Here is a 14183-nt window from a genome sequence, read left to right on the forward strand (position 1 = left end):
AAGAAATAAAAAAAAAACCACACACTCACACACAAAAAGAAGAAAGAAACAAAAAGGGTCAATAAACCCACTACGTTAACACAGCTTCCCATTATCTGTAAATCTTAAACAATGTAGCTCATTCCAAATTTCGGTTATTTTGCTACTTGCAGGGTTTCAAACTGTATTAGAGCCAGGTAAGTTGATCAATTAGAATTCCCCAACTAAAAGTCTCATTGCTTTGTCTATCTATTCAGACCTTTAATTTATCTCTTTTTTATCCAAATATCCAAACCTTTCTATAACACCATTAAACTCAAGTACTTCTTTCATTTTTCATTTCCAACACCTCCCTTTCTATCCTTACCCACCTCCACATATAAATTTTTTACCTTCCACCCTGCCTTTATCCATATCCACATATATATTTTATCCACATTCATTGCTCCTCCCATATTTACTCCACTTTCCTGAAGATTCTCCAACCAATCTTTCTTAACCTTATATTGAAATAGCAACTCAAACAAACATCAGCTTGCATTCTAGCCCCAGGTAATCTAATTAAGCTTTCGCTACCCTTCCCTCTCCCACGCACCTCCCAACTCCGTTCGTCCCAAACCACAACTCAAAAAGATCACAATTTCCGCTCTCCTCGCCTAAGAAAATAGTTCATGCGCAATTTGAGTTAGAGTTCAGACAAATCTTATGTACAATATATGTCCACAATCAGCAACGCTTCTTTCAGTCTCCATGTCTCATCATCGATATGCCACTTTTCCATTTTATCCCAGACGGAGATCATAAAGCTTTAAGAACATCGCTAAGTCTTTATTCTTTAGTCTTCTGCCCTTCCGGAAGAGGAAAGCAGCACCCTCCGCCTTGTAGCCACGTGTCTCGCTGTTTGTTTCCTCCTTCTCCTTGTCTCTCTCCAAGTCCGGATGAATCAGGAAGTCCCGCCTTCAGGGTCTCGTAGTAAAATTCTCGGGCTTCACAGACAGAATTAATGCGGTGTTTTTGGTTGCCAAATGTAACTGTAATACCAGCTGGGACTTCCCATTTGTATGGAATCTGAGAATTTCTGAGTTCTTCGGTTAAGAAAGCGTACTCTCTCCTTGTTCTTAATATTTGAAATGGTATCTCTTTAAAAACAATCAAGTCTTGTCCGTCAATTCTCAACCTCTTGCTGTAAAGCCTCTGTATTATCTCATTTCTGGATTCCCTTGTGGTAAAGTATATAATTATGTCCCTCGGAAGCTGTCGCTGTTTTGCTACCCAGGAATTCTGGCGATAAATTCTTTGAATCTGCCAATCAAAGTTAAATCCCGGACTTCCCACCAAGCGGCTGAAAGCCTCAAAGAAGACCTGTTTCAAATTCTCCTGTTGGTTTTCACGCAGTCCTCTAACTCTTATGGCAAAGGCAGTCTTATTATAATTTATCATGACAAGTTGTTTCTGAGCATTTTCCATTTCCTGTTGCAACGTTTGAATTTTGGATATCAAGTTAAGGTTAGTTTCTTCCAAAAGTTCCAATTTGTCCTCCGCTTCAGCAATATAATCTGTCATGACTGTCATTACTCCGATCATATCCTTCTTTGCCTGAGCAATTTTAGCATCAAATTGATCATATAAATCCGATATCAGTTGATTAATTTCCTGTCTGAAGTCATTAAGCGTTTTGAGAAGAAATTCTTGTGTTAACAAATCTCCCGTGGAGGGTGTGGGAGGCAAGGGTAGCGGCTTCATAGCAGTTTTTAGAGATATGTTATTAAGGAAGCGCTTCTGTTTAGATTTGGGAGCCATTCCAAAGTAGAAATAAAAGACAAGCAATCAAGCGAGCCAAAAATCAAAGTCTCTGCTCCCCTCAGTTAATCTTTTAGCAATTAGTACGGAGAAGCCTTCAGGAGGGTAGGGCTGGCTAAGTACGTCGCATCAAACACAAAAACTACGAGATCGCCATCTTGTGACGCAGCTAAAAAAAGGAAGGAAGCCTTTTGCGAAATTGAAGCTGGTATTTTAGCTAGTAATAATAAAAATTCCTCGGGAATGGTCCCCGCCCGGATTGACTTTTAAATAGCTTAGCTTTGTCCTGGGGGGGGGGGGCAATCTGCCTAGGCTGCAAAAAAAGGCAGCGCGGAAAACTGGCCGGAGTAAAGGCTCAGCTAATGTTGAACCTCTTCTCCATTCACAGCAAAAAGAAAAGCTATGAATTACAAAGAGATCCTAACGACTGACCTTCTCCCTACCCCTTTCTGCCAGAAAGGGGAGATATCTATAGATCTTATAAGATATACGAACCAGAGTCCTGGCAGGAGCTTTGTTGAGCTCCCGACGGCGGCAGCTCCACCCCCCGAAGCCGTAAAGCATTTCTTAAAATATGATTTTTAAAATTCTTATCCAATTTTTTGTTGAATAACATGTAAGCATGCCAACCATATACCAGATCGTGTCCCTCAATATTCAATATTCTATCATTAGTTAAATGAGTCCAATCACTAATTACAGCATCATAATATAGTTTTAGGTTAGGTATTTTCAAGCCTCATCTCTCGCGTACATCTTGCATTATTTTCATCTTTACCCTCAGCTTCTTTCCTGCCCATACAAATTTGTTGATACCCTTCTGCCATTCTAAAAGATTCGCATCTTTTTTAAGTATAGGTAACATTTGGAAGAGAAATAAAAATTTTGGTAAGATGTTCATTTTCACTGCCGCTATCCTACCCAGCAAAGATAAGTGCAATTTCTCCCATTTTTTCATCTCTATCTGTATACTATGCCAAAGTGGTTCATAATTATGCTTATATAGTTTCCCATTTGAAGTTAAAATATTAACTCCAAGATATTTGACTTTTTTGACTACCTCACATCCTAGCATCCCTCCTAGTTCTTCCTTTTGTTTAGTATTCATATTTATAGCTAGTATTTTTGTTTTTCCTAAATTTATTTTAAAACCAGACACTTGACCATATTGATTAATCGTATTCATTAAAACCATACTGGATTCCTGCGGTTGTTCCAATATTATGACCAAATCATCCGCACTCTGTATTCTTGCTGCCTAATCTTGATCCCTTTTAGACCATCCAAGCCCCGTATTTTATTCAACAATACTTCCAAAGTTATAATAAACAATAATGGGGACAAAGGACAGCCCTGTCTTGTACCTTTTCTAATTTGAAAAGAGTCTGTTAAACTTCCATTGATTATGATTTGTGCTGTTTGCTGTTGGTATATTGCTTTAATTGACTGTAAAAAGCTATCTCCTATCTGCATTTTTTGCAATATCTTCAACAGAAATTGCCAGTTAACTCGATCAAAGGCCTTCTCAGCATCCAAAAATATGAACGCAGCAGGAATTTGGTTGTTCTTTCCCAAATATTCTAATGCATTAATAATTAATCTAACATTACTTTTCATCTGTCTCCCCTGTATAAAACCTGTTTGGTCGGTGTGTATCAATTGTTGAATAACCAGCATTTACCTGTTTGCTAGTATTTTAGTAAAAAATTTATAATCTACATTAAGTAATGAGATGGGTCTATAATTTTTTGGTTGGGTAGTATCTTGATCTTCTTTGGGTATCAAAGATATAAACGCTGTCTTCCAAGATAGAGGCACTTTACCTTCCGTTTGAATTTTATTATATAATTCTCTAAGAAGTTCTACCATTTCTAACTGTAAATTTTTATAGTAAACCGCTGTCAAACCATCTGTACCTGGTGCTTTCCCTAACTTTAATTGCTTAATTACCTGCAAAATTTCCCCCGAGGTTATTGGTTGGTTCAATTTTTCCCTGTGCTCTTCTCTAACTGAGGGTATTTTCTCTTTATCTAAATATTTGTCTATATCTAAACCATTAATTTTATCCCCTTTATACAATTCTGTAAAAAATTCCCGAAATGCCTTTTGAATCTCCTCCTGTTGAAACACCTCCTTCTCTCTGTAAGTCAGTTTAGATATATTTCGAGTTTTCCTTTTTTCCCTAATCTGATAAGCTAACCATCTGCCAGGTTTGTTTGCGTTACAAAAAGTATTGTGTTTTGAATATAATAAACTAGTGGCTACCTGGTCAGAGATCAACATGTCAAATTGAGATTTTAATATGGTGATTGCTTCCTTAACCTTTGTGTCGCCTGGATTCATTGTTAACTCCAACTCTTTCCTCTTAATTTCCTCTTCCAATTCTGTTCGTTTTAGCCCTTGTTTATATCTGTGTGTTTTATTTATATTCATCAGCACTCCTCTCATATACGCTTTGCTTGCATCCCATACGAATTCCATAGGTGTATTCTTATTTATATTCAAAACAAAGTATTCACATAACAATTTTTTACAATCATTAATATACTTTTCATATCTAAATAAGTTTTCATTCAATCTCCAAGACCTTCTTGCCTGCACCGCCCTTCCCAATTCCATCCAAACTGGGTTATGATCCGAAAGGACCCTAGCCGCAATCTTTGTCTTCTTCACCCTAGAAAGCAAATCATTAGTGATTAGTATAAAATCAATCCTTGAAAGGGATTGATGTCTATCAGAAAAGAAAGTGAAATCATATTCCTCTGCGTTTCTTTCTCGCCAAATATCTCTCAATTCAAAGTTGTCCATCATGTAAAAAAAAGGTTTGGGTAGCTTTGCTCGCATCTTAGTATTTGGGCGAGAAGTCTTCTTATCTCTTTTAGTGTCTATCACACCATTCCAATCACCCAATAGTATACAAGACCTATAGTCCCACTGTACTAATTTAGCATGAAGATTTCTATAGAATCCGTCTTGCTGTTGATTAGGAGCATAAATTCCCAAAAGTAATGTCTTTTTCCCTTCTAAGATTAGATCTAACACGATATATCTTCCAAAGGAATCTGGACATGCTCGTAGGGCCATTTTTAGCCCTCTGGAGCGTTCAGGAGGATTTCCTGAAGGCTCAGGAGTGCAAAAAACGACCCTACGAGCAAACTGGAGTTGCTCATAGGGTCAGTTTTTTGCACTCCAGAAGCTTCAGGAAAGCTCCTAAAGCCTCCGGAAGACCTCTGGGAGGGCGGGGGGGCTGTTTTCGCCCTTCCCAGGCTCCTATAAAGCCTCTTGAGGCACCTCCAGTTGGGACGGTGCATTGATTGGACCATGTGATGGACATGTGGATGCAGGGGAAGGGTCTTGGACTTTCTGTTGGGCGGGAAAAATCTGGAAGCTTTCAGATTCGGGTTTTCTAAGATGTGCCAATATGACATCTCAAATAAAATGGAACTTTGAAGAACTTCTAGCCTTGGAGTCTTCTTTTGTTGGGGATGTTACTTGGAATCCTGACAAAAAGGTTGTAGGAATTGGGTATGTCTAGTCTAGTGAAAAGAAGGCCTAAGGGTGACATGATGGCAGTGTTCCAATATTTGAGGAGTTGCCACATAGAAGAGGAGATCAATCTATTTTTCAAAGCACCAGAAGGCATGACAAGAAGCAATGGATAGAAACTATTCAAGGAGATAAGCAACTAGAACTAAGCACAAATTTCTTTGATAGAAATTTCCTGACAGAACAATTAACCATTGGAATGGATTGCTTTCAGGAGTTGTGGGTGCTCCATCACTGGAGGTTTTTAAGAAGAGATTTGGACAGCCATTTGTCCGGAATATTATAGGGCAGTGATGGCAAACCTTTTTGTCATCGTGTGCCGAATGCATGTCAACTCCCCTGCATGCGCCCTGTCCCCATGCACGCACAACTGCATGCACCCTGCACATGCACACACGACCCCCGTGCTTCCCCTGTGCCCTCGCATGTGCATGACCCCTTTGCACCCTCTCACACATACCCACCACACGTGTGGCAGAGTCTTGAAAAGCAGTTGGCCGGCAGGAAGCACGTTCACATGCACAGTGAAGCTGAGCTGGGGTGACAGTTTGCATGCCCGCAGAGAGGACTCTGTGTACCACCTGTGGCACAGGTGCCTTAGATTCACCATCATCGGTATAGGGTCTCCTGCTTGTGTAGGAAATTGGACAAGAAAATCTCCAAAGTCCTTTCAACTTTTTTACGTTTAGTTACAGTATCCAATTTGAATGCATGGTTCAAAACTAATGACTGTTTAATTAATCCATTCTGGATTCTGCTGTATATGATCATGAGAAATCTCTTATTCAGGCTGCCCCTGAAGAGTGTTCGAAGACTACAATTGGTCCAGAATGCAGCCGCGCGAGCGATATGGGGTGTATCCAGATACACCCATGTTACACCTATCCTCCGCGAGCTGCACTAACTCCCCATTGGTCTCCAGACGCGCTTCAAGGTGCTAGTCGTTACTTTGAAAGCCCTACATGGTTTAGGACCTGGCTACCTGAGAGACCGCCTCCTGCCACTTACCTCCCAACGACCAACAAGATCGCACAGGTTGGGCCCCCTCCGGGTGCCGTCAACCGGACAATGCCGGCTGGCGGCCCCCCGGGGGAGGGCCTTCTCTGTTGCTGTGCCGGCCCTGTGGAACGATCTACCTGTAGAGACCCTTACCACTCTCCCGGCCTTCTGTAAAGCTGTCAAGACCTGGCTGTTCCGGCAGGCCTGGGGCTGTTGATTGATATCCAGCCCCGCTTAGATAGAATGAATGATGTGGACTTTTAATTGTATTTTTTATTCTTAAATTTTAAATGTTTCTTTTGTCTTGTTGTGAGCCGCCCAGAGTCCCAATGGGAGTGGGCGGCATACAAATTTTATTAAACTCGAAACTCGAAACTTACGTTTTTCAGAGGATTGAAAAGACCATCCTTATACTGTAACATTTGGAGTCAGTTGTCTGAATGGGTGATCCAAGTCAAAAGGCAGAGTTACAATTGGCCAAAGATAGCACATTGGCGTGCTGGAGTGCAGGGTTTCCAAAAACAACAGTGGAGTAAGTTCAGATTAGATGTGGGCTTTCTGCAAATTGCACTAAGGAAGAACCCCGAGTTGTTAAGAGTTTAATTACTTTCTGTAACAAGGGAAGAGTTACTAGGTTCTAATGATCTGAATCCAAGACCCAGTAAATAAGGCAGAGAGGATGGAGAGTTTCCAGGAAAGTCAGTTATACTTTGAAAGTGATTTTGTAAACTATAGTATAATAGGATATATCAAGATTCTAGCTTATTGTGTAAAAACTGTTTTCCATTAATGGTATAGTAGGTAAAATCTTCAGTTGGGCTCTAAACTGAAGCTTTTACTTATCCCACAATTTGTTGCAGATGTAGTCTTGTTTCCAAAACATTTATTCTTAGAAGATTTTGGACATGTCTGACAAAGTAATTCAAGGAATATACATAAAGTTAATTTTCACATGGTTTAATGATACAAGTCTATGCGTTAGAGGGCTTCCATATCTGGACTGCAAGAAGTAAGATGATCAGTAGGTGGCAGCAACTGGCATTAGGGTTATCTGCATTTTTGCATCCCTAGTCACAATAGATAATGGAAATTATGTCTTCAAGGAGTGCTAGAGCAGGCCAAATCATCTATTTAGGTTCATATCCTTTCTTCTGGCTACTTTTTTTTCTGTGACACACTTGGTTCTTTTACAGAATCTCATCTGGTATATGGATTCACTGAAAATTCCTGTTTCTGTCAGTTTATAGAACTTCCATTCCTGGCATAGTCAATAAAAATGTATTTGGTTTTGGTTATGATTGTTAATAGAAAGAAGCACTTCAAAGGCTCTTGTTAAACCCAAATATTGTGTCAGAGCTTTTTTTTTTTTTTACTGAGTATGAGACTCCATAGTTGTCCTTGTGAAACCAAACTAAGTACTGCTAAGGTAATGAAAAAGGCAGAAGGAGCCAAGAGGTAAGATGGAAGAAAATATGACACATTTCTTTATTTAAGTGATTTATAAATGCTCGATGCTGCCCTGCAATTTTTCCAGAGGAATTTGCAGGATTAGCCAGGAATGGGTATTATGATGTCCAATTGGCCTCAAGACAGAGTTAAACTGAAGCCACGCCTCCGTGCTCCTTGCTTCTGGCTCCCAGTTTCAACTCTCTCTGGCCGAAGAAGGAAGAGTTGCTTTTGGCTCCTGAAATTTCCAAATACAATCCAGTGCCATCTGCCTTCTCCTCCCTTCCTTTCCCCACTTGCCTCCAGCTGCTTCGTGGAAGCCTTCCGTGGGTGTGGCTCACTCCTGGCTGCCGGTAAGGACTTTGGGCTTTGGCCAGACACCATTCGGTGGCCATTTTGGGCCTCGTTTTCTGGTGAACTGCATGGGCTGAGGCCAAGGCTGCTTTGGAGTCTCGCTCTCATCCCTGCCATCCTGGCGGGCAATCCCTTCCACAGCGGTGGCAGCGGCAGGCCCCTGAAGGCCAAGAGCAGGTCAGGAGACTCCAGAGTGGCACGGGACGCTAAAGAATGCATGGCGGACCTCATGGAATTGCCAACACCCGCGCGGCTTGAAAAGGAGCCGAAAAGGTCTACTGGAGGCAGAAAACCTTGCGCAGAGGCTGTGAGTTTTTAAGGAGAAGCTGTGATTGCTACTGGTCGGGTGGTCTGAGCCTGAAGAAGCCCGACATTGTCCCTGGGCAAGGAGGCCTTGTTGTAATGGTGGATGGTGAGAGGCCTGATTCCCCTCCATTGTCTTCTTGGGAGGGACCCTCCAGTGGGGTCAGGTACAGGCCTACAGCCTCTGCAAGGCTGCGAAAGACCCTGGCTGCTGAGAAACCTTCCAAGGCCCTCCAGAGGAATGAGGAGAGAAGGCATAGGGCCCTGGAGAAACAAGTGTCCAGGGCTGAGCAGAGGAGCAGGCCTAGTTCTCCCTTGAGGTCCAGATCGCCCATCAGATCAGTATCTAGGCCTCCTTCCAGGGGTGATTACCCAGATTATGTCAGGGATTTTGCAGGGAACGTCCCCCCCCCTCCATCGTGGAACAGGGCCCTTATTTAAGGGATCCTTTCCAATGCAGGGTGGCCATGGAGGAAAGGGATCCCATTAGGCCATCTCTGGCACCTCACCTGAGGACTGTGAATTAGTTACAGAAGAGGATTCTTTTCTCAGGAACATGGTACAGCTTCCTGCAAGTGTTCAAAGGTTTATTTCTTCTGCAATTTCACATGGTATTGCGACTGGATTACAGCAGGGGATTGCAAATCCCGTACCTGTGGCAAAGGCCATTGGGGGAGGAGATACTGCCCAAGCCAAGCCTAGGCCCTCTCTCCCAGGAGTGCGCAGGCCGGTTTCACCCTCCCTTGCCAGCGAAGGCTCCTTGGCTGGGGATCAAGTTCAGAGGGAAGTAGATATGTCTGATGTTGAGGATACATCAAAGCCTGATCCACCAGCCTTCTCGGGGTTGTTTCCCCCTGATTTATTCAAATCCCTCCTGCATAAGGCCAGGGCCACAGCACAATTAAGTGAGATGGAGAGCACCAAGGAAGGTGCCAAGGAAGGAGTTTCAGGGAAGAAGCTGGAGGGCCCAGTCTTTTCAGAGCCTCCTGCAGCAAAGGAGGAAATTCCTGCCCCTAAGTTATTCTTAGAGGTTGTTAACTGTGCTGGCTTTGACTTCCACCTCCATGGTGTTGTCCACCGATGTGGTTGATTACTTGAAAACTGATGACAAGAAGGCGGAGCTGACTCTTCGCAAGACGTTCCAGTCTTCTGCATGGGCCATTAAGGCTGCAGCCTCAGCGTCGTTCTTCAGTCGCACGGCTATTCTTTGGCTCCAACAGATGCAGGAGCACATTCTGCCGGAGGAGGTGCGTACCCACCAGGATCTCAACAAACTGGTTGCTGTTGCACAATTCGCTGCAGATGCCACCCTGAATGCCATGAAGTATTTTTCCCGGGCGTTGCCATCCTCGGTCACTTCCCGATGTCTCCTGTGGCTGCGGGATGGCAAGCTGATAACAAGGCAAAATGGCACCTGACATCAGAGCTGTATGCTGGGGGTCTCTTTTTGGTACCTCCTTGGACCCAATCCTCATTGAGGACAAAAATAAGAAGGTCATGCCCACTCCCGCCAAGAAATCTGAACAAAAGGCTGCACCGTATTTTCGGAAACAGCCCTATCGTCAGTCTGATCAGGAATCTCAATAAAGCAGCTATTTTTCCAGATCAGATAGGCAGTCAGATAGACGCTACTCTAGGGATAGGCCTAGGTTCCAACCCCAGGGGAAGAGGCCCTTTTGGGGGGGGGAGGTGGTCGTCCCTACCGCTGGGACAGATAGGTCAACATCGACCCCACCCATAGGTGGCAGGCTTGCCCTGTTTGCTGACACCTGGGCCGAAGTCACCACAGATGCCTGAGTGCTAAATACCATCAGATTTGGCCTGCATCTGGAGTTCCTCTCCATTCCTCCAAACCACTTTCAGACGTTTTCTGCCACCAAGAGTAAGGATAAGCGCTTACTCATGAGACAGGCGATTCAACACCTTTTAGATATTAGGGCAGTAGAATTGGTCCCACAGGACCAAGTCAGGTTGGGATTCTATTCCAACCTCTTCGTGGTTCCGAAAAGTTTGAGGGGATGGGGGGCAATCCTGGACCTGAAACTTTTAAATTTCCATTTGGTCTACAGGAGGTTCAAGATGGCATCCCTTAAATCCATTTTGGAAGGCATCAGGAAAAACGACTTCATGGCATCCATGGATCTCATGGAGGCCTATCTCCACATTCCCATTTTACTGGCCATCGCAAATACTTCAGGTTCTTCTATCTAGGTAGGCATTATCAGTATAGGGCCTTACCATTTGGACTGGTGTCCGTGCCTCAGACTTTTACTAAGGTTCTGGTTGCGGCTTTCCTCCGGGAGCGCTCCGTCAGAATCCAATGTTATCTTGCTGATATCTTGGTCCAGGCGACGTCGTTTGAGCACACAAGGGAGAACATTTCATTGATAGTGTCTACGCTCCAACAGTTAGGTTTTTCAGTGAACTTAGACAAGAGTTCCCTGGTTCCCAGCACTAGGATTCTTCATCTGGGGACCATCATAGATTCCAGGTTGGGGAAGGTGTTGCATCCCATGACCGTAAGTTTAGTTTGTTGGCTTTAGTTAAACAAGTTAGATGTCAGCGTTGTGTTCCTGTAGTGGTGCTCTTCAGCCTGCTGAGGAAATTCATTTCTTGCATAGATGTGATGCCTTGGACTCGTCTGCACGCGAGGACACTCCAATGTCGTCTCCTGCCACATCAGAGGTCCAACTCCGAGAGAAAGGTTTCAGTTACACCATAGGTGCAGCTGTCATTGAAGTAGTGGCTCTCCCCAGCTCTACACAAGGGCTGCGAGTTCAGGAAGCCAGAGCGCCTCACCCTGATGATGGACGCCAGCTTGTATGGGTGGAGGGCTCTTTTGGAGTCTCGGATGACGCAGGGCCATTGGACGTGGACAGACCTCCAGCACAATATCAATTGGCTGGAACTGCGAGCGATCCACTTGGCACTGCGGCACTTTAAGGACCACGTTCGAGACCGGGACATTTTGGTGCTGACCGACAACATGGCGGTGAAGGCCGACATCAACCACCAAGGCAGCACACACTCCAGGGCTTTTCAGACTGAGGCAATGGCACTCAGCACCTGGGCACTTTTTGTTTCCTTCTACCTATCCTCCTTGGGAAAGAGTGTCCTTCTCTGCTATAGGGAGGTGGATTAATGCCTATGAGGCTCAGCACCTGCCGGTACCTCAGGGCATCATGGCACACTCCACTAGGAGTGCGGCTACCCCGGCGGCCTGGGCCACACAGGCGCCCATTGGGATATTTGCAGGGCCGCTACATGGGCATCCCCATCTCCCTTTATCAGGCACTACAGATTGGACGCTTATGCGTCAGCTGATGCAGTATTTGGTCGTAGGGTGTTACAACAGGTGATAGTGCATGAGGGACCCAGGACCAGTAGTGTCCCCCCCCCCCCCCCCGAGGGATGTTAACTTGGGTATGTCCCATTCCTGGCTAATCCTGCAAATTCCGGAAAATGACAGTTGGTCTTACCTGAACTGTTATTTTAAGAGGTTTGCAGGATTAGCCAGGTTCCCGCCCTAGCATTGGTCCAAGGGGTTGGGAACTTCAGAGGGTAGATGTGTTCCCTTATGACTTTTTTTCAGGTGTTTTTCAGTGGACGTGACTCATTGAAACTGGGAGCCAAAAACAAGGAGCACAGAGGCGTGGCTTCAGTTTAACTCTGTCTCGAGGCCAATTGAACATCATAATACCCATTCCTGGCTAATCCTACCAACCTCCTAAAATTATATTTCAGGTAAGACCAACTGTCATTTCAGGCAAGCTTCAGACTGGAGTATCTTTTTCTTTACATCCCATGTCTGGCATATTTTGCAGAATTAACTGTGATTGATATGTTCATGAACAAATAAATGGTTTGGTTTTTTTCTTGAGTATTGGATTTGTAGCGGTCATACCATGTTTCTCAAATTATGCTAACTCATGGATTGTGGAACAAACTGTAGTGACCTAGCTCACATTTAGTCTAAGCTATAGAACCATAGCATACTATTAACAACAACAGATGATTTGTAAAACTATGCAAATCATATTTTGGTTCAGTGTGATGTGTTGTACCCAGTTTGTACAGACTCTTATTTTGAATACTGTATTATTGATCTGATAGTACAGCAGTCCCCAATCTTTCTGGCTCCCTGGACCAGTGTGGAGGGGAGAGGATGGTTGCACCCGTGCAATCTAGCTCCCGTGAATGCACAAATGAAGCTTCCCGTGTTTGTCCACTGTGTGACTCAGTTTTCAATGGGCCATGGACAGACACCAGTCCTCAACCTGAGGACTGTGGACCCCTATGATAGTAGATTAAGATTAGAGGCTGAGAAAAAAGACTATTTTATTGAACTGCCTACAGATTTTAGGTGCAAGGAAAAAGGGTCCTGAGGAGAGGATATAAAAGTAAAAAAAGGCAGTGTGAGTTTCACAGATTTGTCCTTACAAAATAGAAAGATGTCTGAGGGGGCATTGGTGCTCTCTGAGTTTGGTTGTTTTGTTGCAGACGTTTCATAACCCAAACTAGGTAATATCATCAGTCCTAGCCATGGTATTGTCTAGTTTGGATAATGAAGCATCTGAAAGAAAACAACCAAGCTCAGAGAGCAACAAGGACCCCTCATTTCAACCACAAGTTACAAATATTCTTCTTTATTAGAAAGTTGTCCGCTCACTTTTCTGAACATTTCTAGAAACTCTCAATAGGAATTTCTTGTCAGATATAGAGAATAAGAAGCTAAAAAAATTAGTAAATTCTACAGAAAAGGAAAAGCAACTTCAAATAGTTTGTAGGGAGCCCAGGTGGCATAGTGGTTAGAATGCAATATTGCAGGCTAACTCTGCCCACAGTCAGGAGTTAGATCCTGACCATCTTGAGCTTGACTGAGCCTTCCATCTTTCTGAGGTCAGTAAAATGAGGGCACAGATTGTTGGGGGTAATATGCTGACATTTGTAAATCGCTCAGTGCTGTAAAGTACTATGAAGCAGTATGTAAGTCTAAGTGCTATTGCTAGTGCTACTGATCATAGTCATATGCTACCCTATGAGCAGGCCTAACATGAGCCTGAATTTCAGTTGATGAGATTCAGAATCATGTGAAAGAAATAATCTGCTCCTGTTCTATTTGTGGATTTCACATCTGACAGTTTGGAAAGTAGGAATGGTCAAGAATGGCTTTCTCCATCTTAAAAAAGCAAAATCTCTAAGGGTTGATGAATCATTGTTTTTTCTCTTTTCTTTCCTAGAAGATGATGTTTGTGTATTCAAGTGTTCTGTATCAAAGGAGACAGAATGCAGCCGAGTGGGAAAACAGTCCTTCATTATCACATTGGGATGCAATAGTGTCCTTATACAATTTGCAACTCCAAGTGGTATGTACCAGCAATTTTATTTGAAGTTTTGGAAAACAGTAATATTGCTCTGGCAAATAATTCTATGCCCTGCCAACACATAGCATTTACAGAAAGGATAACATCTGTCCTGTTAAATAATTCAGTCTGACATTCTCTCCTATGACATCATCTGCTGTTTGTTTTCCTTAATAGAAATTTTGGACCGTCAAGTGGCAAAGTTGTGCAATGTTTAGCCCAATTCTGTCTAATTTTTTTAAAAAACCTTTGATACTTATGCTGTATTTAGTGGACAGGTTGGATAGTTGTTGGAACATTTGGAATATTTGGAAAAATTAAAATATAAGAGAAAGGATATTTGTGAGAAAACCAAAAGACAAAATTGTCTTTATCATGCTAAAATTGTAACAT

General features: G+C 43.2%; 1 protein-coding gene across 5 annotated transcripts in view; it reads left to right on the forward strand.

Moving 5' to 3' along the window:
• CARM1 (coactivator associated arginine methyltransferase 1) overlaps window positions 1-14183 on the forward strand; it is an 84161-nt gene that overhangs the window by 30909 nt on the left and 39069 nt on the right. For 4 of the 5 annotated variants that reach the window (XM_014057796.2, XM_087716567.1, XM_014057797.2 and 1 more), the window contains one exon: window positions 13668-13793. In XM_014057796.2, the coding sequence (XP_013913271.1) occupies window positions 13668-13793 (126 nt within the window). The remainder of the gene's footprint in view (window positions 1-13667; window positions 13794-14183) is intronic. The other variant, XM_087716565.1, reaches the window with a different exon arrangement.

This window comes from Thamnophis sirtalis, unplaced genomic scaffold (genome assembly GCF_051295495.1).
Source record: "Thamnophis sirtalis isolate CommonGarterSnake01/CBP01778 unplaced genomic scaffold, rThaSir2_p1.2 scaffold_5, whole genome shotgun sequence".
NCBI lineage: Eukaryota > Metazoa > Chordata > Lepidosauria > Squamata > Natricidae > Thamnophis > Thamnophis sirtalis.